Source organism: Rhipicephalus sanguineus, chromosome 10 (genome assembly GCF_013339695.2).
Source record: "Rhipicephalus sanguineus isolate Rsan-2018 chromosome 10, BIME_Rsan_1.4, whole genome shotgun sequence".
Lineage (NCBI taxonomy): Eukaryota > Metazoa > Arthropoda > Arachnida > Ixodida > Ixodidae > Rhipicephalus > Rhipicephalus sanguineus.
The window spans coordinates 39,517,844-39,542,496 of NC_051185.1; the positions used below are offsets into that span (position 1 = coordinate 39,517,844).

Sequence of the window (24,653 nt, forward strand, 5' to 3'; positions counted from 1 at the left end):
TCAGCTGACGGCAATGCCATGCTCCTGGAGGTGCTTCTTGCGGTGTCGCACCAGGATCGACCTCTGGATGAAGGTGCGCAGGCAGAAGTCGCACTTGTGTGGCTTCTCGCCCGTGTGCGTGAGGATGTGCCGCGAGAGGGTCTGCTTGAGCGCGAACGAGGCACCGCAGTAGAGGCACCTGAAGGGACGGTCCCCGGTGTGGATGAGCGCATGCCGCTCCAGGCTGCTGCGCCGCGTGAACATCCGCGAGCAATGGTGGCACCGGAACTGGTTCGGCCGCAGAAAGTGGGAGTTCAGCTGGAAATGCCAGTCCTGGCCGGGTCGTCCCATTGCTGAAGGGAACAAGAGCAAGGCACTGATCGACCAGATTTGACCAGGAGCCAGATGTTTTTGTTAGAACAGAGGATGAAACAACGTGACTAGAGCAAGGACACAAAAGGAACAAATACCATAGGACATTCGCTTGTCCTGTGGTATTTGTTCCTTTTGTGTCCTTGTTCTAGTCAGCACTGTTTCATCTGCTGTTCTGAATAGCCCTCATCAAGTTGTTACTCTTGAAGATGTTTTTTTTATATGTGAGAGCATACCCCCACTTGTTCTCCCACAATTTGCTAATGGTGTCCTGGCCTACAGTCTTTATTCGCATACTAACCGTTGGTAAATGTCAGCTTGTGTTGCGATATTTTAGCTAAATGATGGCTACTGTTGGCTTGTGCTGGTTATCTGCTGTTATAACACTTAAGATTGGCAAAAAAAATCAAGCGCCGACCAATCGTTAAGAACGTACACACAAAGACAAAGGCGTTTCGGTCTCGCAACGTCTTTGTGTGTGTGTTCTGAACGATTGGTCGGTGCTTGATATTTCTGCCATGAACATTCCCGACCAGACGGGTTTCCATCGAAACCTGGACTTTATAACACATAACATTGTCTTCAATCTCAATCAAATGATGCTCTCGCATATTTCATAGGAAACAACTTAAGTTGGTTCTGACTGAAGTTTTACTCATTTTTGTTAACTTTGTGCAGTGTAAATGTAATCTGAAGCCACGCACAAGATCCTTACGCAAAGGGAAAAGATAACATGTAATTTTAGCCTCTCCACGAACTATTACGAATAACGTGGAACACTGACAGAACTGCACTGTGACACCGAGTTCCACTAGGTGTCACTAATGGTAGTGCCATCAACTAGCATTTCGTGAATAGGAATGGTTGCTTATACGATTAAATAAACACAACATCCTGAACAAAAGCTTCGTATCACATGCACACACAGTTCTCTCTTCTCACTCAATAAGACTGCACTGAAATTTTCACTTCTTTTCCATCAACATGCCAGTGAGCATGCTTTATTCTTACACACAAGGGAAGTAGTCAATGGTGACAGTGATCTTTATCAATACTGCAGAACATATCGCAATCGAAAATGCAGCACATTAATGTGACTAGTCGATTTTTAGCAGGTTTAAGTCAGTATCACCATTTGAGAATTTTTCAGAAGTACAGTACGGTCCACTGTTAAGGGGAACACTCCAATGAGCACCTTTCATATTGCTGGCCCTCTAACAGCAAGTGGACACGGAAACATTGTTCGTGCACTGCACGAGTATGTCAAAAAGAGGCAGAACTGTCAACCACCCGTAGTTTTATGCAAATCTAAGCCACTATGATTTTGCAAGAGAGCGAAATTCAAACATGCCCTGCACACAAGTGTTCCCTTTAATGGTGGACCCGTCTGTACATCTACATGAGATCCAAATATACTAGTAGCACATAATCACTAGTGTTAGAATGTGAACAATCAACAGTACAGATAAAAATTCATGCATGGTTGGTAGGGACACGAACAGTTCTGGGACAATTTCTAAGAGTGATCAAATGGTAGTGGATTATCCGTGACTGCTTCCAGTTTCTTCATCAAAGGCATGAAATGGGCCTTTTGGAAGTCCTGAAACGAAGTAATTTAGTAATGTCAGACATTCCCAGGTGCACGAAGTAAGATCAATGACTTGCATAATGTAATAAAAAAGTTTTAGGGACCCTTTAAAATTATAGAACACATTTCGCCTCTCACACTGGATTCTGTTATTGGAATTTCAAAAGTGTCCTCTGAACTATTTTGCCTTTTCAGTATAAAAAACAGTGGAAGTTCTCGTTTAATCAAAACGAGAACTGAATAATATGAGCATAGTTAAAAAAAAAACTTTTATTCTCACCACCCACCACTCGTGACTGGTCTAACCTGGGCCATAACTAAGTAACAATGCGTATTTAGATGCCATCTCTCTTTCGTGCTTCATCTGTGGTAGCATCTGCTGAACCATTGATAATGAGAGCAGCATAAGATTAAGTGAAATGTGTCACAGCAGAATTGGGGGCCTAACAAATGTGGTTGGGAAAACCATTCAGAGCATTGACAAAGTGTGAGGAAATAGTAATAATAACAACAGGAATGCCATAATTATTATACCATGTTACAAACTCGCATGAGCACAGCACTTCCATTAAAAATTAATTGTCATCACTCATGATTTATTTCACTTTTAATGGTTCGAACTGAAGTTTTAACATCAGATTGGGGGAGGAGGTAGTTTAAAAGAAACGAAAACATGCTTCTAAGCTGAAGTATTTTATGTAACATGATTTGATAAGCCATTCAATACTAAAATAAAGCAGCATTTAATTCTAGGCAATAAATATAAAAAAAATAGGATAAAGAGAACTTCGAAACACAATAGCCATTGCTATCAATGGAAATGTGTAGATATAAATTTCATCAGTTGTACCACAGAACATTCAATAACATTTTGATAAATGCATAAACAGTAAAAATGGAAATTGCTTTCCCTCTCTGTATTAATATCAGTAGGACAGTTGATTACAGTACAATTGCAAGCTTATTTTTACAGAATATCCAAGGTTTGAGTGTACTTTGTATTGGCACTATGAAAGAAACAAACGTTCAAGTTTTTAGTTTGTCCCTATTACTTCTTTTACAGTGAAATGCTCTTTTCTGCACATTGATGCTTGGTTCACCTGCAAATAAAATACGAAATAGAGTAACACGTATGTGCGAAAGCATGCACAAATACAATGAAAATGAGTGGAAATGAGGCATAAATACACAGCACTTCATGATGCTAGAAGAGGACAAACATAAGTTTTGAGCATGCATGAGAAAGCCTAGTACCGGTGTCGCACGGTCACCTTTGATCGTGATTGGCTCAACTGTGCAAGCTGCTGAAGGCAGCCAATCACTGTCGACATAACTGAACCCGATCAGGCTTAATCACAATCAACAGTGCACCGTATGACGCCAGTGTAAATCTTAGAAAATAACGTGCAACTATCTATATTGAGATCTACACGTAACGTGTGACCTAAAGCAGTAGAAATAATGTTCAGCTATATCGAGAGCTATACGTTTCTTCCTTGGTGTGACATCATAATAATTGTAAGAAGAAATAGCACTAAGGAACAATGGGAATATGTAGTTGGCCAATACCGCGCATCCCTGGAGCCAAGATTTCAACTAGGAGGCTTTGTCTTTATCCAAAGCGGTAACGAACAAATACCCTTGTCGAAACATTGGCTCCAGCCTGGCATCTCGTGTTCATTTACAGCTTATTCTACTTGACGTTTCTGTCTTACTGTGAACCACCGACCAATACAAGTGCTCATCTTGTGTTAGTTACCACTTAAAAACATTGGCTCATTTAAAATAGTTAAAGGAAAGTTTTCTGGCCTGCAGAACATGACTCTCGCTTTGCTCAAGGCCTTTGAGGTGTGTTTAATGTCGCAGAGCATGAATGTATAAAGGCAGGCACTCTCTCTTAAGTATGGTCAATTGTACAGAAGAGCCATGTATTGGTCTATAAGTTGAAGCCCGAATAGGTCTAGAGGAAACAGCGTACGCAACATTTTTTTTTTTTCAGCAGCTTCACGAGTGTAATAGAAACCGCTTCGCTTATGCAGGGCACGCATAGGTTGTTTCAAGACACGGAAATATTTGTCTACAGGCTAACGCACAATCGGGATCGCTTTTGTTAACACGCCAGCCGAAACGTCCATGCCATGATCCGTAAAGCTTACCGATTACGACGCAACTTTCAGTTCTTGGCAATGCTAAGCAATTCTTCGAGCTTCGATGAACGCGCGACAGTGTGTGATACGAATTCCAACATCCTCTTTTGAACTGTTGCGCGGTTTCATTCGATCATTAATAATTAACGCAGTGCGCCGCGAGCTTTAAACGACAAGCACAAGCTTAATCAACTTAAAACACGGCAGCAGGGCTTTTTTTGACAGATCTCGCGAAAGAGAAAACGGTTTTGCAATGCCCTACACTCACCGATTCCCTCCAACGATTTCACGTTTCTTCAAAAAGCTGCTACCGCGAGTAATCTAAAACGTCGGGCACTGGATTTTGTGGGGAGCATATCCCTCCCTACGTCGACAAAGAGATCATATTGCGTAGCTTTAAAGGGAAACTGTTCTGGCAGGCCGCGTTTAAAGGGCGACAAAAGACAAGCGAGACCTGGCCGCGATTCTCCAGCACGACAAAGAAACGGCGGCGATGAAGTGAGAAACATTACGCGCAAGACGACGTTCGAACTAACGCGAATCGGTAGTAATGTGGTAATGTAGCGAAGGTGGTCCGGGCCTCAAGCCGAAGGTTGACCTCGATCGAACACCTGGCTTTGTTTAGGGCCGCCGGCATAAAGGAACCAGCCGAGCAGATGTCACTTACCTGCGCGGCGTCGGCTGCAAGACTCACCTTGTTCGCACGGCAGCTGACTCGCCCGCTCGCAGTGTTTACAAACACTACTAATCGTCGGCGATTAAGCGAACACGGAGTCGCTTGATCCGCAATCGGGCGCGCTACGAGAAAGAAGTCGCACGCGTGGTAAAGCGTTTAAAAGAAATACAAACACACCAACCAGCAGGACGCCTCAATATCTCCTCGACGCGGGATGGTTCTTTTGAGAAAGCGCAGGTGAAAAGCGCTTTCAAGCAACAACAAAAAAAAAACGCAGGAAACGCTGCCATGTGCATGCTAGCGATGGCGATGGCGCCAGTTTTGAGCCTGCCTGTGGTTTCGGTTTCGAAGGGTTGCAGCGTCAACTCGTGTACAGTTCCTAGATTTTTTTTTTTAATCTAGGGACTTTAGTGTAAACGGTTGGGTCATTACAACTGCATGGCAGTGTAATGTGAGCGAGCGTGTACGGGCTCAAGGCGGAGTTTGTATAACGTACACTCGGCTTCAAAAGTTTAGAGGCCCACTAGGTATGAGGACTGCACAGCACGTGTTGATAGCGCGCTTCAGAACAGGCCGGAAATTAAAATTCAAGGCTGCCGGCCCAAGCTGCGGAAATGTTCAGCTTGTTCTTAGGTCTCGTGGTCTCTAACTTTTGACGCAGACTCTCATGATCGTTCTAAGCCTGTTTTAGTCCTTTGCAGGACTTGGAACGTTATGACTAACATTCCATGTTATGCTTCCATGACTACGTTTTCCATCCCTTGGTAGCCATTCTGTTGCTATTACTGTCTACCGGTTGTCCATGCTATGCATTACGTGGCCGGTCCAAGTCCATTTCAAGTCCATTTCTTTTGCTTGATGTCAACTAGGATATCAGCTACCCTTTTTGTTTGCTGACCCATTCTGCCGTTCCTCGATCTCATAATGTTATTCCTTTACTCTGATCATTTATTGTTCTGACTAAATTTGACATGTGACTAAATTTTGAAAGAGAAAATTGACGGCCACCTGTTTGTAGCGCAAAGCTGCAAGGAAATCCATACGGATTTCTCAAAAAGAAGGCTTCTTTGACGCAAAGATTTGACCTGGTCCGAGGATCGAACCCGGGACCAACGCCTTTCCGTGGTGGTCGCTCTACCAATTGAGTTAACCAGGATGGCAGCAACTGGCAGCACGAGAGTGAATTAATTGACAATTAAAAGCAATGAACACCGATTATTGCAAATCATATCTGCGAAAATCCGCAAGATGGCAGATGGGTTCCATGTGAACCATTCCACCACCTTGCGGGTTTTCTTAGAACAGACTTGCAATATTCATTGACTAAATTTTGTTGCCTATGTGCCATAACCATAGGTCGGCAAACTCACTCACGATTTGACTCACTCAGACTCGTTCAGACTCAGATCGGGCCACGAGTCTGAGTGGGTCTGGGTGAGTAATATTTTGGTGAGTTCGAGTCCGAGTGAGCCCAGCTGAGGAAAATTTTAGTGAATCTGAGTCAAAGTGAGTCCGGTTGAGGAAAATATTGGTCATTCTGAGTCTGAGTGAGCCCGAAGCGCAAAATATATTTCTTGAGCGAGTCTGAGTGAGTTCCACCTTTTATTGCCGACCGATGGTCCTATCTACTGATCTTCAACATTAATATCGGCTAAAGTTTATACTCAAGTCTATTCACACATATCTCAGCACATTAGCGTTCATGCGCCACCTCAATACTTATTGATCGGGGGAGTGAGATGGGGGGGGAGGTTGCCATGACCTCCACTCGCAAACTCTTTGACGTGTTCTTGGAAAAATATCTCGAGTGAGCCGCGTATTTCATAAAAATGTTCTTACTGGATTGAAGCCACTCATAACTCGTATTTGAAAGTTGAAGATCAAAAGGTGTATTGTAGAGCACCGATTATGTGCGATATTGGCGTTAAAGAGCATTGACACCAGGATCGAAAAATCTAATTTTACGCTAACAGACTCATGAGTTGACTCACTCAGGCTTGTTCAGATTCAGGTCAAGCCGTGAGTCTGAGTGAGTCCGGCTGAGTAATATGTGGGTGAGCGTGATTCCGAGTGAGTCCGGTTGAGAAAAAGTTTAGCGAGCCTGAGTCCGAGTGAGTCCGGTGGAGGAAAATTTTGGTGAGTCTGAGTCAGAGTGAGCCCTCAGAGCAAAATATATTTCTTGAGCTCCAATTTTTTTGCCGAACTATGGCCATAACTGAGCATGTTTAATACGGTCATTTATGGAACCAACACTGCAGTCGCGTTATCAGAAATTATTCAAACCAGTTCCAAGGCTCTGAGTTTCCTTGTGCCAGTTAAAAAAAATACTGAGGTTACCTCGTACACAAAGCAGTAACGTATAAATATACGTGAGCTTCAACTTGTGTCAAATTACAGGACGTCGTTAGCAAGAAGGCTGCAGCGTTTTCAAGCTTTGTTCCACTTTCACGGCTAACCGCACTCCATCAGTCTCGCCAAAAAAAAAAGTTATTTCTGTTACTTGGTAGCCTGTCAATGAAACAAAGCTTCTTTCATTAGTGGACTGTGGTATGACAAAATTTTTTTAATCGTCACTGGGGAAAGGAACAAAGAAATGAAAGACACGAGGCCGTGTTTTCAAGCTTTGAATGCACAAACGATGCATATCGCACTTTATTGCCCAGTCGATTGGCACACGAAGTTGGCTGAGAAAACTTGCCGACTATATACAATCCTCACAGCATTGCTTCTAGCAAACTGTCGTTATTCATCACAGAGCACGGAGCTGCAGCTAGGTAAGATGATTAGCTGCAGGGTTTGTAATCACAAGAGAATGGCACAAATGCATACGCTTCAAAGGGTTAGAATTAAAATTGCATTTCTTTTGCTACACTGACAAACTGTAACATAAACAAAAAAATGTTTCCCTTGCCAAGTAAATAAAAGGAACACTTGAAACATGCAATAAGAGAGATGGCTTGATCAGTGTTGTCTGCCTTTGTAAATAAAGCAGTCACAGGGAAATGATAAAATGCAACACCTCGCTACAGATAGTCACTAAGCACTTTCTATTTACAGAACACTTCCGCACCATCATGTTGGCAGTGACTACACGACTACATGCATCTGCCTAACAGTCATGCGCCAGTTGAGATCAAGTCTAGTTTCTAGGGGTGTGCAAATATTCGAAAGTTTTCAATAACAAATCAAGTAGTGCCATATTCCATATTCGAGTCAAATAGCTGCTACAAAGTAAATACGAATGTCTTGTAAATAGTTTACGAATATATAAAAAATGTCAACTGCAGCCAAATGAACAAGAAGTCTTTGCAGAAGTAGAATAGACTTCCATACTGCAGGCATAGTATAGACGTAAGTGCCAACAGCTCACGCAGTGCAGCAGGCTACGTCGCTTGGCAAGTCATGTTTACACAACAATCATGCACAGACACTCTTTGAAGAGTTGTGAATGCAAAGAATATGCATATTACATGCAAGAATATGCACATAAGAATATACATGTGAATGTCATTACACAAAAGCTATTTGTTTCGGGTCTCAAAGATCGCTATTCACACACCCCTAGTAGTTTCACAATCAGCTTAAGAACAGGATCAGCTGATCCTGTAGACAGTCATCAAATGCGGCAAAACAAAACAGAACCAAACTAACAATGCGTGTCAAAACACTTGATGTACGTTGCTACAGACAAGTGAGCAGCCACGATGCAGTTCAGGGCACACTGTAATGACCGGGAATTACCAAACACCGTAATGACTGGGAATTACTAAACACCGTTAAAACACCGTAATTAGTCGTGCATCCTACCTGCCACTGAGTCTGCAGAGGCACGCAATAAAGCAGGACACCACAGAACCAGATGTCTTCATAAAGCGAAATTGCTCGACAAACCTCACAGGCAAATGCAATAAAATTTCATTTTGGTTAATTGGTTACAAAGAAGTAGCACATAGTATGGAAGAAATCTTTACAAAGCTGCAGAGCCAGCAATTAGAGAGTTTTAGCACTATGAACACTGTGTCTATAACGGCACTGTGTACATAACAATGGTGTCTCACGTAGCGTGCATGAGCAGAAATGCTGCACACATGCTCTATGTGTAACGTTACAAAGATTACTCTTCAACGGATGTTTTATTGCTCACTACAATGTTACGACATGGCTCACAAATATTGACACACATTCTTGTTTTCATTGTGAACGGCTCACACGTTGCAATTATGCGACACTTCACCGTCACAATTATGTGACAGTATGATTCGGGATTTGTAATGTACTGCAAATTTTAATGGGCCTTTAGGTTTTTGTAGTGCAGTTTCTGAACATCACCAGATGTCATGCAAACCATAGTTCAAAGAAGGGGCAGCATGTGGCTTCACTTAATGCAATTAAGTTTGGTTCGTATAGTGACCACGATCACAAGATAGCAGTAATGAAATCATGATTTCTTTTCGTCTCCTAAAAGGCCAGGCAGGTGAAGAGCACTACAGTGTCACCGCTAGCATTGCAAAAAGAGAAAAGAAGACAAAGACAACCTTTGACCGCAGTTGCTTTGTTTTGAGATTGGCAACTCAAACTAGACTGCATAGCTCAAAATTAGAGATGAAATGCTGGCAATTATCAAAAACTTCACGAAAGAACAAAGCCAGCAAGGCTGGAAATTCAAACGCCCGACACTTTCGCACTTCTCTGATCACATTTTTTTTGTTATGCTTTGTTTCTGATGAACCCTAGCTTAACTCTTACATCATTCAGGTTTCTTCATTTTGTATTTATTTCATATTTTTCGAAGTAAACGCCTTCTTTTGAACTGGCCTCAAGCATTACATTCTTCACGATCTCACATGTACTGTCGTTCTTGCGGTAAAGCTATGGTGTCTCGAAGCGCTGCTTCAATTTGGCACAATATGTAGTCACCATTTACAGAGACGTACCAGTGAGAAGCACAAAAAAAGGCGCCCAGTCTCTAAAGAGAATTTGTGATGTTATATGTGTGCACTAAGCAGCTGAGTTTTTCTGTCTTAATAATTCTGTAAAGTAAGCACAAGAAAGTACCACTTCCTAGCTATTATCTTTTACAATATTGCATGAGCATTGACTAGATGGCACGTCGGTGTCTCATAATAGCAAGAGTACCCTCCATTCTGAGTGTGTTCAGCTTTGATTGCACATGCCCTGCTTTTTTGTTGTTAGCGATGCCCAGTTCTGTTCACCGACAAATTAACAGCCAGGGCCATGCAACTACAAGTACCAGGCAGTCATCACTTTTATTATCTTTATCACAACAGCTTGCATGCATCAAATAATTTTTTTTTTCTCGTGTTCTCTTAATTACCCGGAGCAAGCGCAGGCTCCACTGAAATGAAAGACTAATGGAAAGCGTATCACCGTTATTAATAACACGATAGACTAATCGAAAGCACATCACCTCCAGTAATATGAAAGACTGCCGGAAAATGTGGTGCCTCCAGTAATACGAAATGCTAATGAAAAGCATATCACAGACAACACGTTTTGGTTGTACACGTGTTTCCACAGAATTTTGAATACAATGTCTTTCTGTTCCTCTTCCATCCACTTTTTTTGATGGGGTACGATGGTGTCCGATAACGATAATTTCTAACCTGATCCAATTACTGCACTTTTTCACATGGTACTAACACTAAGTGTTTGCTGTTGCTGGATACTGTTGGCTATGCACTGTTGCTGTATAACGGCAACATTGTATTCATTCAACTTCAGTTCAATGAACGAGCTGTCTACCAAAGAACCTTTTGTTTGTGGCCAAAGTGCCCTAATAACCCTGGCAGAGCATGTGTACTCCCGAAGGGAACATTGTTGCGGACAATGCTAGCAACGGAGAGTGCTTTGCGTGCTTCCGTGAACTGTCACAAACATCACCGCTCCTTGCCGTTATAAGGTGCCAACATGCCATGTAGTCAATGAATAACTGTTCCAATAGCTAGCAGTTGTGTGAAATGCGGCACAACCCGACAAGAACTCGTGGGGACGAAAAGCCAGAAAAACTATGAGTATTGGCAGTAATCGTGTTCAGCAAGAAACTGCCTGCCACCTTTCTTATCACAGATAGACGCATATCAGTTCTCAGCACAAGTAGAAAGCTTGAAGCACATTAAGTGAAGTGAACCTTCATGAAATAATGGTGCATCATGAAGAGTGCAGTATCCTTGCTGACAAGGCCTAGAACTATAGGCTTCCACAGCACACTTCGCGAGGACTGAATTGCGCATGCTGATGCGCATAAAGTGTATGCTTAGATCTTGCACGATCAGTAAAAACGAGTAGAAGCTGTCGTATCAGTCATAACTTGAGAAGAAACTCCTGAAGCTGCTGCATAGCATTTCACAGTTCTTCTACATATTTCACAGTTACTGCAATGCTGCCACGACATCATGAAGATGCACTGAAGAAAAAGGTCCTTTGGAAACCTGTACTTTGGTTAACTTATGGTCCCGATTATAAACTATCACAAAACCAGAGTAATTGATAGACATCAGAGGAAGAAAAATAAACCTAGCGACTATTCTAAAAGACAGGAAACACAGTTGGCACAAGGAAAACAGGCACGATTCTTTTCTTCTGGCATCATTTGTCACACTCCCCAAAATCTCAGCCCATCAAAACTGATCATGTCCAAAATACTTGGAAGCATTTGGAGTCAGTGACCTACGTAATGCGCTTGCTCACTTTCGTTTTGCACTGTTCGTCAAGCCAGAGTTGCAAAAGCCCACATTCACAGTCATTAAAGGGGTACTGACACAAAAATTTCGGCCTCGCGTTTTTTTGCTGCAATGTGTTGCTGGGGCCCTGTTAGTCATAACACGGCACATCGTTTGCTGCAGCACGCGACAGATAATTAATTACAGGCTCCTCATTACCGACCAGTGTCAGTTTCAGTTTCAAAAACGACAAGCCTCCTAGTGCAACTATCACCACCTAGTGGGTGCAGCACTCGATCACGTCAGCACACAGAACTGTGACGCACTTCCACGCGGTTCGCGAGCAGCCGCCGAAAAGTAGGCTGCTCGAGCGAACGCGGCAAAAAAAAATATGGCGGCTATGACGTCATCATAACTTGTTGCAGAGTGGTCATGTGAGGGAAGTAGGGGGTCGCCAAGGGTCCCCTTTGAGGGTGTCAGTAGCGCGAGGATGTTGATCGCTAACATAAACTTCAAAATTCATTTAAAATAACTTCCAAGCTATATTCGCTGTTGGTATTTTGCAGATGACATACGCATGTTCACCGGTATCGATCCCGCAGGCTATCTCGGCAGCAAAATATTGTGTCAGTATCCCTTTAAGTGTGATGTGTCAGTATTTGCCTGTGCATGTGCGACAACATGCTTCTTATAATCTAGTTGGTAAGATGTTTACTGCAGTGCCCATCGCCACACCGAAATTCCTTGCGTCTTGTGCCGTTCACATCCGCTCGCACCGCCACTGGCTCGTGAAACGAGCAGACGTCCCACTCTGGCGCATCCGATTGGTTCAGGACCCTTGCAGCCACAGAGTTTCCTGCAATATTTACTAGAGGGAACTGTGGCACTGCGATCGTTCAGTCACCGTGGAAATGATGGGTAGTACATGGATTCATCTAGTCTTTGTGCTTGCGGCTTCGAACGCAATTGTGGCTTTGTATATTGTTGTGTTTTGGCTTCTGTTTCGGATTAAAGAATGGCTTATTGTGAACCTTGTGAACTGATTTGAATTGGTGAGCCTGAAAGGGTCGAGGTGGTGAAGTGGGACTGCTGAACTTTTGTTGAGCCACATCTTGCGAAAAAGCCACTGCAGGCAACACGGAGCCAAAAAGCCAAAAGAACGAAGCTTACGCAAAGCAGTGTACTACCCATCATTCCTATGCTGGCCGAAGCGCAGTCAGTTGCAGCTCTCTAAGACACTAGAGCCAGATTTCTCTCTAGTGTGTTATTACGAAACTTAATGCTTGCAACGACTGAGAAAACAGAGCAGCAGCAAGTGGCGAGCGACCACTCGCGACCTACTCAGTCACGCAACCCCAGTGAGTGGTTGGCGTGAACGAGCCTTTAGAAACCTGCGGTGGGCTGTGAAACATGCCAGCGCGATCCTACGGCGCCAGGTGCGTGTTGATGTGCTGGTCGAGCGCCGACTTGATGTTGAACGCCATGGGGCAGAAGCGGCACAGGAACTTCTTGTCGCGGTCGTGCAGTTGCACGTGGTTGGCCAGGGTGGCTCGACGGCTAAACGCCATGGGGCAGAGGTGGCAGACGAAGGGCCGCTTGCCGGAGTGCACCACCATGTGCTGGTTGAGGTGGCCCCGGTGTCGCGTCGTGTAGTTGCACTGCCGGCACATCCAGTGGCTCACTCCTCGGGCACGCTTCCTTGCGAGGCCATTCTCAAGCTGCATCATCACTGAGAAGAAAAGGCAAAAAAAAAAAAAAACTCAGATTAACTGGCAACAACTCCTATTCCAATTCGTACATGAGTGCAATAAGCGGCGAATGAAAAATTTGGAGGACGCTTTAGGGATGGGCGAATAGCAAATTTGAGGTTCGAAGCGAATCCGAAGCGAATAGTGATTTGGTCGAATAATTTCGAATCGAATTGTTCGAATAGTATATAGCGCATATTATTATGAAAAAAGCGTTTTTGTCATGACCCTTACACAATATTTTTAAGAATTGGAACTAGGTATGAGCGAATGTCACTTTTTTGGTTTGAAATGAAGTGGAAGCAACCTTGAATAGTATCAAGATTTGAATAGCAGTAGGGTGCAGGTTAGAAGTGGTACAATATGTTACAATTTAAAAATTACTATACTTAGCGCATATAAGCCCATATAACACGATTTAAACTTAAAAAAAAAATAAATGTACGCTTAGCTTTGAAGTGTGGCTTCGCGGCAGTGCAGATTTCTCCTGCAAAGGTGGTTTCACGGTACAGCAACCTGACGCTGCAGTGAAACCACCTTTACAGGGGGTTATGTGCGGTCAAACATAAATATATTCGTTCATTTCGAATACTTCGAAATTTCGAATAATATAAATTTGTATCGAAGCGAATTCGAATACTGTAATATTTGTTCGAATATTCGAAACACCCGAATATTCGCCCTTCGCCTTGAAGAGTAGAACGCGATAGCCTTCTCAATAGCCTTCTCGATAGCCTTCTCAATCGCTAGCCTCGCTTTGCTTCTCGGTGGACACCAAACCGTGCCGCAAGAAAAGAAACGTCTGTGTTCGTAAAATTGCCCATTTCAAACTATCCTAGAATGCCTACTGCAAAGACTGTTGTAAAGTGCCCACTGCGCCATAATTCTTCCTTTTGCGGAGTACCCACTATGCGTCCATATGGAAACACATGCACCAGCACGCTTTTTGATGCTGTTGCTGACATAGGCGTGCGCAGAGGAGGGGCAGGGGGCGCCCCCCCCCCCCCCAGTCACCTAAGAAGAGGGGTGCACAGAGTCTGCCCCATACATTGACTTAATAGGGAGGGGGGGCGCCACAATGACCCTGCCCCCTGCCCCCCCCCCCCCCCGAAGGGGAACCCTGCGCACGCCTGTGGTTGTTTATAATGATGATTAATTATACCTATGCGCTTTGCAATCGGTGGACGTTTGAATCAACCACTCGTTGCACAATTCACAAGTTTTGACGCGTGGTGTGATTCTATGCTTCTGCCACGTGTTACATGTATTAAGGACACTCCTTTCGCTACACGACATTCGTGTTTGGTTTTTTTCCCGAAACAGTTTCAAGAACAAGCGTGGCTCTGTGGTAGAACACCTGCTAGCCAAGCAGAAGTCCTGGGTTCGATTTTCACTCGAACCGAAGATTTTATTTCTTTATTTGCACGTATCTCGAAATTTCGCTCATGGACGTTTTTTTCACTAACGATGCCCAACACCAGAATCTCTGTGAAGCGACCTCTTTAACGGTTAAAACCACGAAAAGGTGTAGTGAAAGACATCATCATCAGCCTATCTTATGTCCACTGCCAGGACGAGGGCCTTTGCCAATGATTCTCCAACCCACACTGTCGTGCGCAAGCCGATTCCATAGTAAACCTGCAAATTTCTTAATTTCTCCAGTCCACCTAACCTTTTGCCATATTCGGCCACACTTCTGATCTCTTGGAATCTATTCCAATGCTCTGACTGACCATCAGTTATCTGCCCTCCTCACGGCGTGACCTGCCTGGGTCCATTTTTTTTTCTGTCAATATCATCTAGGATACCGGCCGCCCCTGTTTGTTTTCTGACCCACTCTGCTGTTTTTCCTATTTCTTAGACTTACGCCTATCATTTTTCACAAATTGGTTTAAAACCAACATATTACCAGCCATTTACCACTGCTGATTCACCTTCAAGTTACAGAACCTTTCCATTATATACACGGCCTAAATAAAAGACACCTTTAAGTAATACCTGTTGAAAACAGCAAACCGTTCCTTGACACAAACGCAGCAAGTCAGGCTAACCTCCACTGCATTGCTAGTTACGCATGAAACGGCACACAAATATTGCAGTATGCGTGCCATTGTGCAACCTTAAATGGAAATTGTGCATCTGCGCCAGGAAAAAGAATTTCGTTCTCTTCTCTGGCATTATGGAAATCACGCAACCAAAGTCTCAAGGTCACATGTCTGTGATTGCATGGCCTTGAAATTTTGCAACGTGACCTTAGGAGAAAAAGCCACTCTTCTAACTGCAGTGCACTTTCCCACAGCCTTTGTATGAAGTTTCCCAAGGCTGTGCAGTATATTTCAATCTTCAGAAAGGTTTAAGTTGATTTGGAAGCTCGTGTGCAATCTTTAACGGCGTTCGAACGAGGACGTACCAGCCGATGTGGCTCATCGGTAGACAAAATTGCACAATACTGGGTTTGCACTATCAAAAACACGTGCGAGAAAATGGCAGTAGACTAGTGTAATGAGCACTGAGCAAAAGCTACGGTAAGACTATACACGTGCGTGCACATACATGCCACAGACAAAGCAATCTATCACACACCCATCTAAACACGCTAAAGAATGTTTTGACAAACAGGTAGCATCACGAAAAGGCATTCAAGATACCGAGGATAGACATGAAGACAGTGTAAACATCACTCATAATGACTGAAAATATATGGTATTCGAATACTGCTGACAATCAACCAATCGATGCAAATTGCAAGAAAAAAAGATACATTCTTGGCACTGGGAATACTGCATGAGAAGTTAAAGGCTGGCTGCTAGAAATGAAACAAGTTATGTATCACTGAGAATGCCTAGTTCCAGATAACCGTAACACGTAGTTTTACATTTGGGAATACAAGAGGATGCATTGTAAATAGCTTGCAGAAGGATGTTGTTGGAACCAACAACTCGGGGGAAAACACTGGATTATTGCTCGCCAGAAACAGCACCGAGTCTGGAATGCCAAAACTGGCACGATGCCCGTGCACAGCCTGAGATTTGAGCAGCAGCACTTTCAGCGTGCTCGACCTCTCTAAAGCCATGTTCTGGGGCATATGTCCTATTTGCTAGCTACCAGATGCGGGTATCAGATGCATGGATGCCTTGAAGAAAAAAAAAGAAGAAACTGATGATTACCAGCCCTATAACATAGCCAAGCTTTCATCAACAGTACACACTTTTCATATGTAAACAATCTAGCCAAGCTGAAATTTGAGAGCAGCTGGCCTCAACAGGACTAGGTACAGCCTCTCGAACATATATACCGTGTACATATAGCAGGATCCAGCTAACTCAGGCCAACCTAATTAAAAGAAAAAAAAGAAGGAGGTGGAGAATAACTGTTGTGGATAATGTGTACTCATTGAACAGTCAAGTATGTAATTGCAAAGGCAAGCTGAGCATGTTCAAAAACAGGGTAATCAAACTTTGGGTATTGCACAACTGCAATTAGGCAAGGCACCTCTGCACACTGCACATGTGTGCATGTGTTGTGCAGATGCTGAAGCTGTAAGGGGCACTTGTCACAAAGCAACAGATAGCGACTCATGCATTGTGATAATTCTGATGACACAAGTTGTGCAGTTGAACTTAATACAACACGATTACAGCACAGAACAGGGGTCTCAAACATGTGGCCCACGAGCTGCGTGCACCTTTTGCTAGCAGCCTCCATAATACTGTCTCCGTCCCATTAAACATGACATGACTGGTGTCACGCATTCTTTTCGTGAGGCAACCCATGTGGTTACCATGTGCTGAAACATAAGCGTGGGACAAAACTTTATATGTCAGAATCGGTGTCGAGATTTCAGTCATTCTGCAAATTAGTATCGAGCTTTCTCAAATCCTGACTCCAAATTCCCTTCAGAAATGAACCACATATGAGAGATGGGAAAGGCTTGCTTTCATTTCAAGTGGCAACTTTAGCTGAAATCTTGTCCAAGCCTGCCAACCCCCACACCCTTCTTCGCTGGCTGAGTTTGAGACCCCTGGCATAGACGACAGCAAGCAACAGCCTGTGGGGGCTATCAAGTGACCAAAGCACTCGGTTTTCAGGTAGCCGGTGCCGTTTGCAGCAGTGGTCTGGCGTAGCTTGCACCTGGCTGAAGGTATAACAGCAGTTGCTGTATATGCACCTGTTATAGACGAAAGAGAAAAAGCAAACATGTCAAAGAAAAGAGTACGTTGTGAGAAAATATGCAGCTGTCTAAGGTCCCATGCAACGCTGCCATGAAATGGCCCGGGCAAAATTACGTTATACAGTTGGCAGCCAACGAAATGCAATAACTTGAGCTGAAATTTTTCAAGCATGAAACATATTTTCAACAGAGAGCTGAGCTAGTTGGTAAGTATTCATTCTAAAAAGACAGGGCGTGCAAACACGGACACAAGAAAGAAGTCAGGACACCACAAACGCCGACTAACAACTGAAGAGACACACAACGGCTGAAAAGAACAACGGCTTGTGTCCGAGTTTGCACGCCCTGTCTTTTTAGAATGAATATTTTCAACCTATTTTTGGAAAAATACCATGTGGCACTGGTACGCCAACCGCGTTGTTGCAACCTAACCTAACCTAACCTGCACACCATAAATGGTCCCTCATCTGACAACTATTTAGACAGTTTTATCGTGGTTACGGTGTACCTATCATGCAATGTAAATTGGGCTCATTGAAATTGAGCAGTGCTGCGCTGAAAATATGCTCCAATTCTACTCGTCTGTGACATGACGAGCATAGTTGTACTACATACATCGCCGATCGCACAAGAAGTGCTACAGTGTACACCAGAAGCACACAAAGTAATAGCAGCAGTAGAACACTTGTAGATAAAAACATATTCTATAAGGGTCGTTGCATATGACATACGAGGTTGTACTAACCGAATGTTACACGACACTAGTGCAATCGTTGGCCTGCTTATGCTGTTAACGCAATGTCACAGTTCAGCCACTTTCATTGAAACTTAAGAACACACGTGTGATCGAAGCCATGCCTGCAGGCACGACTTTGCTCATCCTGTTCGATTTCTTCATCTTACGTCGTCTTTTCTCGCGTTTTAGGCGCAAGTATGAATTCGTACACTTGTTCAAGTTGCAGTTCTTGTATGCACGCATAAATCGCCAAGACAACCACACCTCTGCTGTTGTTGCCCCCCCAACATCCTGAAAAGGCAAAAGCGTGTTACCGTGAAAGGCACTGTTCTTCAAATACAGAGTATTCAAATCCAGGGTGCCGCCCACGATTTTTGTAGTTGCAGGACACACATGCACGCGCACACACACACACACAGACGATTCAAATTTCCCTGCGCATTATTGACTAACGTTTTAGTGTTGTATTTTCAAAATTTTCAATTGCTTATGTCTGCAGCAGTAAAACGCCGGTGTGCAGTGGCGTGGTAAACGGCACGACCAAGTCGCAGGCGACAACTTCAAGATGCCCCCAATCGATTTTCTGTGACTTTTATTTTACTCGAGCATAGCGTATGCAAAGAAAAGAAACGTGTAAAGGCGAAACGCCCGCGGCCGTGTGTGCGAGACGTTCACAGTTCACAATGACAGCTGGTGAAAGGTTCAAAACCGACAACCGGTGCAAGAAAACAAGATTCAAACACAGCCATGTTCAGGACGTGCAAAACTTCCACCACATAGGTCATACCCTTGTGAAGTAACAACTTCGCACATCTTCGTGGTCCCAGGAACCTTTTGCATCTCGCATTGGCACATCGCTGTCAATGGCATACACAACTCCGGCCGACAGCTTCGACATTCTGCTGATTTACAGGCGACACACCGGACTTACCTGTGACGCACGGAGCTCTCACAGAACAAACGCAAAAGAAATAAGGCAAGAACAAATGGCCACACATAACAGTCACTGCAGTGATTGCATGCGAAGCGTCCGTCGCGCGGTGTGTCAGTGGAAAAAGCCGTGTAATCCGAATACTTCATGTCCCATTTCACTCGCTACGTGGTCACCCAATATTTAGGCCGTGTTCCGCATAACCGACATGGCGAGAAAGTCGGTCCAGATGCCTCGCGATCGTCGTCAAATCACCCAGAAAGACATAAAAACCGGCTTCCGAGATCGAAATGGGGATCGGCCGCTCGCTGCCATGACCGCGGCACGACGCTGGCTAGGGAATGGATTTGCCGTTGGATGCGCTACGGCTAGAATGGGATATCATCATCATCATAACGGCCTGAAAGTCGCGCCTCAAGAAAAAAAAACTACCCTGTCTTGCGCGAACTGATTGCATGTTATGCTTGCAAATATCTTATTTTCATCACGCCACCTAACTCCCTGTCGTCTTCGGCGACGTTTCCAATATGTTGCTATACATTCCGTCGCTCTGTGGCTGCCCCTGTTCGTTCTTTTCGAGTGAACTTGTTACCCGCACATGCCAGTACTGGCAATCACTGGCAATATGCAATGATTGTACACTTAATTTTCCGCTTCAGGGTCAGCACGGTAAATTGCCCATCATGAATCGGGAATATGCCTGCCCAAGCGCTCCAGACCATCCTTATTCTTCGATGAACTTCCTTTGCATGAGTTAACTCCCCTTGCTCATCAGATACACACATTCTTGTCCAAATTCTAAGGTCCGGTGGCCAACTGCGAGATCTCATTCTTTCGCCGAGCCTCCCAACACTTTCTCTTCTGCATGTTCATCTTTAACCGCATTTTCTTGGTTTTCGCCTTTTATCATTTTTTTTTTCTTTCCTGAAATTCGTCGCCATCATTGCTGAATAAGAGCACGATGTCGGCCTCAACAGTGTTCTGGAACATGGCGACCATGACAGGATAAGGGATAAAATTTACGCAGTGACTATTCTGTGGACCAGACCACAGAATAGAGTGCAGCTTTATTCTGTGGACCACACAATAAACTTGCGCGCTGTGGGCTGTGCAGAAATGTTCTGTAGCTCAAGCAGCCCACCTCTCTTGACGACGGTTTTCTGTCGCAGATTGCGAGGGTTCATTCTGTGGTCTGGTCGACAGAACAGGCACTGTTAATGCCCTCAGAAGGAACTGAACCCACCCCATGAAGACTTCGATTTGCCAACGCTCGAGCTCCCTTGACGACAGCTTCTCTCGCGAATCTCAATATGTGCTCGCCGTTTTGTGAATCGCAATTGCAGACGCGTATGCGTGAAAGATTCCAATGTTTTGACATATGCCAGTATTGATATTAGCCGCAGATAAACTTGTTATTGAGAACGGAAGCAGCAAAACGAAGGCGTCTAATGATAACAAATCACAGCGGTTCTAAAATTTCGTGAACCTGATCAATCGCGTGCGGAACACTAAAGTCACTTTCACCACAGTATGTTTTTGTCATGTGAAAAAGTGCACTAACATTTGCACGGGAGACTCGAATTTTGAGCAATCCTTCTGAATAGGCGCGGCCATAAATCATTCGTAAAAGAACGCTAACGCCACCGCGAAAAGAAAACAATAATAACAAATGACAGCGTGTATAATATTTTCTGGCCTTGATCCATCGAGTACGCAACGCTTAAGCCACTTTCGCCGCAGTACACCTGTGTCAAGCAAAAAAAAAAAAGCGCAATAAGATTGGCGAGAACCTACTAGTTGTCACTGGACACAGCACACTTTGTAACTTAATTAGATATACTTGCACGCGCCGTATAATTACGAGCACTTGTATGATCGTCAACGTCTGAAAACTTTACAGACACAGCTAAAGTAGCCGCTTGCCAATCTCAGTGCACTTTTTTTTGCAAGACATTAATGCACTGCGGTGAAAGTGACTGAAGTGTTCCGCACTCGATAGACCAGGTCCAGAAATTTTTAGAACCGCTGTCATTTGTTATTATACGCCTTCTTTTTGCTGCTTCAATTCACGACAAGTTTACCTGCTCATCACCCTCACGTCCCTTTCCCACCCCTTGATACACTGTACTATAAAAGGCCATGCCCAGCTCTGCTAGCGTGCCTGGATAGCCGACTGGTTAATACGGTTCGAATCTCGCCTTGCGAAGAAATATTTTCCCCTAGAATTTCTCTTCCTCTCTTTCTTTTCCCTCTCTGTATTCGTTGTCTAGCCCATCAAAGTTTATTGCATCCCACGCCTGAGAAATCGGCGCACGTGTTCTTGGAGTTAAGCAGCTGGTGAAGAAGAGGACGAAAAGAGCGCGTGCCGGTTCATGATGATAGTGTTCTGTTCACGACAGGCAGATTACGGCCGGCTCAAACAGCTCTGCTGTGAAAATCCTTGTTATATCGTGCATAATAATTATGACAGCATCAGCGAAGACATCACTGTTTATTTCATCTTCTTCTTTCTCCCTGAGGCGGCCGCCGAGCGCGTGCCATCTCACAGCGCCGTAGTCGGTAGCGACGCCTTATATAAGATATCCCCTTTCGCAAAAAAAAGAAAAAAAAGAACACAGTTATCCTTTACTGTCTAACGTAGTCCTTCAACTTCTTCGGAGTCTTCTTCTTACGTGCGCTTCTTCTTACGCGCGCATCACGTCCTGACAGGTTGGGAGAAACTTGCGTGCTCTCTGCCGCAGATGCTCCAGGGTCTGCATTTTCACGGCTATCCACTCCTGCTGTGTCGGGTTGTGATGCACTAGATGACTGATTAGATGTCGGCGACCAGTTCATGACCCATCCCATCCTCGTCGCCAAAATATGTTATATCGTGCAAATAATTATGACAGCATTAGCGAAGACATCGCTGTTTATTCCATCTTCTTCTTTCTCCCTGAGGCGGCCGCCGAGCGCGTGCCACCTCACAGCGCCGTAGTCGGTAGCGACACCTTATATAACAATCCTGAGGTGCGCCACTCAGCGCACAGTGGGCCGCGCCCACGTTGGGACAGTTAGGCCAATACGACCGCCGCATCGGGGCTCTTGATAGCACATAGCCACTTGTCCTGGTTGACTGGTCCGTGCCTCGTAACGAGGGGCAATGCCAGAGGATAATGGTCTAGCCTAGCGAAGTCGTTCCAGTGCCTGCAAGACCTACTTGGATAAGTGTCGGGATCAATCTTGTGAATAAAGCCGGGCTGGGATACGGTAAGCCCGTATGGTAAAATAATTTCCTGCCAGGTAGTGTCCTCGGCTTGGCCGCGGCAGGGAATTACTTTTCTTTTTCTCGTTACGAGCGACAGATGCGACGAACACCGGCTGTCGGAGTGATGGCACATGCATACATTGGCGTAAATCATGGAGGCGGGGGTCAGGGTGGTCCTGACACCCCTTGTGTTCATGCTGGGAGGGACACCTCTTGCAAATGTCCCCCCTTGAGATTTAGCTTTAGAACATCATTTATTCGAATTACTTGACAGTTAAGTATAACACACTCAACTTTTTTAAAGGCTGATTATTTTTTAGTGTGTACCTGTGTTCGATATCCCTCAGCTGTGTCAGACTATAAAAATCGCAAAAGCCGCTCGACCGGTTGAAAGAAGACTGAATAGAACAATGCAGTTGGTCTAGCTGGGACCCCATGCTCGTTTTTTTTAAAATTTTATTCCAAAGCATGGTTTAATTCTTCTGCAAATAAAGATACGACCCTTATGTATAAAAACAAAATGGCCGCCATTGTCTGATGTGTGTCCCCCCCCCCCCCTCCCCCCCCCGTGATTTTGCTGGATGTACGCCACTGCATGCACAATAAAGAACGTTGTGAAAAGAATCGAAGATAAGCAAACATCGGTACAAAGAAGCACGAAGCGAAGTACTCAGTCAACCAGCTTCGCCACCAGTACAATATGGCCCGCCGGACTCTTGGTCGATCCCGCTAAGTGAGTAGATTCCATTTATACCAGGAGCATCATAATCATCATCATAGTGGACTCGTGGCATTGGACGAAAGGAATCCGCATCATCATCATCGGAAGGAACACGCGCACGTGAATTTCTCGAGACCTGCGTGAACAAATCAACGCTTTCGTTTAGTGATCTTGCTCGAGGAAACCTTGGCAGCACCTGCAGGTTTGACGAAGCCCACATCTAGGACAAGGCGATGGATTCCGAAGACAAAGGCCACGATTTCCGTTCGTCCCCTAGAGGCGAAGCTGAAGGTACTGGCATCGACGCCTTATCACCGCGTACGCAGGTTTCCTTCGTCGTGTGTTTGGAGACTGCCAAGAAAGACGTACGACTCAAGGACTGCGGATTGTCTGTAAACCCGCTGGGCGTTCAAGCATCGAAAACAGACGTGCCACCGCTTAGAGGACGACGGTGCGAAACTGTTACTGCGCCAGCGTCCCCAATACCGAGCCGCCATTCGCTGGTCGTCCCGATAGCTCGACGCACGGTGTCCGAAACCGTCGGTTACAGGCTCTTGGCTCGCCAGATTTCACCATCGAGGCGAGACCAGTCGAAAACTACGTCAACGACTCGCCACTCGAGTTCTAGCCGCCCGCGAAGTCCAAGCGCAGGGCGAGCTTCTAGCTCGAGTTCGGAGCGCCGGGAGACGCCGCCGCCACTTGGAACGCGGTCTTCGGATCCTTTCTACGAAAGCGCCTCGCCCGATAGTCCCCTGGATGACGTAACCGCGTGGCTGCAGCCCAGAGACAAGGAGCAACCGCAGTCCGCTCATCCGATTCCATCGCGGTTAAGAATCGCGACAACGTTCCGTCCAATGACTGTACTGCCGGGTCATCGGGCAAACTCCACGCAGTTCGACGATGGCGCCGTCCCGATGTTAGAGTCACGTGGCACGCTCATTCCGAGGTCGTTGGGCCCACGGCGCGAAACTCCTCGACAAGTGCGCGACGAGACGTCCGAAGCTTCCGCAGACGTCACGTCGGCGGACAGGTCCGAGGTAGACTCCGGTAGAGGATCGGTCGCTGCCGACCGACCTCCCGGACATGGCGGCCCTCGGCCCACGTCGTTGCTGGACGAGGCCTACGCCGAAGACCCGCACGCTGCCGCTCGCCTTCCCTGGGTCACTCTGGCCATCGTCTATCTGCAGGCGCAGGCTCACTGGAACTTCCTGCACAAGCACTATCCCGAACGGTGCGCCAGCGTCGACAGCATACTGCTGGAACGCCAGTGGGAGCGCGTGGTCTTCGCCGCGTTCCACCACGTCGACGTCAATCACCTCTCGTGCGGCATGTTCTTCTTCTTCTTCAAGGGTCTCGTGCTCGAGGCCGCGCTGGGGCCGGCGCACTTCCTCGCACTCTTTGCCGTGGTCGTCCTTCTCGTGGGCCTAGTCAACATTTTCCAAGTCCTGGTCATCTGCGAACTCTACGGCGAGTCTTCTATCTGCGAGATGTGCATGTACACGTTGGCCGGCGTCGTCGTGGCCCTGGACATGATCATTCGCAAGCACCTCGGCGACACGAGGATCTGCTACGGGGACCGCGAGTTCCGGACGAGGCCGTACGTGTGCTTCTTGATGGAGCTCCTCGTGCTCGCTTCGTGTTCCGAGAAGAACTCGGT

General features: G+C 45.4%; 2 protein-coding genes across 2 annotated transcripts; both read right to left on the reverse strand.

The window, feature by feature from the left end:
• On the reverse strand, nucleotides 1–330 carry LOC119406342 (early growth response protein 1-like). The gene has a single exon (XM_037673083.1). It carries the CDS (start codon nucleotides 328–330, stop codon nucleotides 1–3), a length of 330 nt encoding a protein of 109 aa, XP_037529011.1.
• Nucleotides 331–12,866: 12,536 nt separating this feature from the next.
• LOC125760236 (adult enhancer factor 1-like) lies at nucleotides 12,867–21,875 on the reverse strand. Its single transcript, XM_049420055.1, has 3 exons — nucleotides 21,728–21,875; nucleotides 17,176–17,358; nucleotides 12,867–13,171 (listed from the first exon to the last, which is right to left on the reverse strand). The coding sequence occupies exons 1-3, from the start codon at nucleotides 21,873–21,875 to the stop codon at nucleotides 12,867–12,869; spliced, it is 636 nt and encodes a 211-aa protein (XP_049276012.1).
• Nucleotides 21,876–24,653: the final 2,778 nt, after the last annotated feature.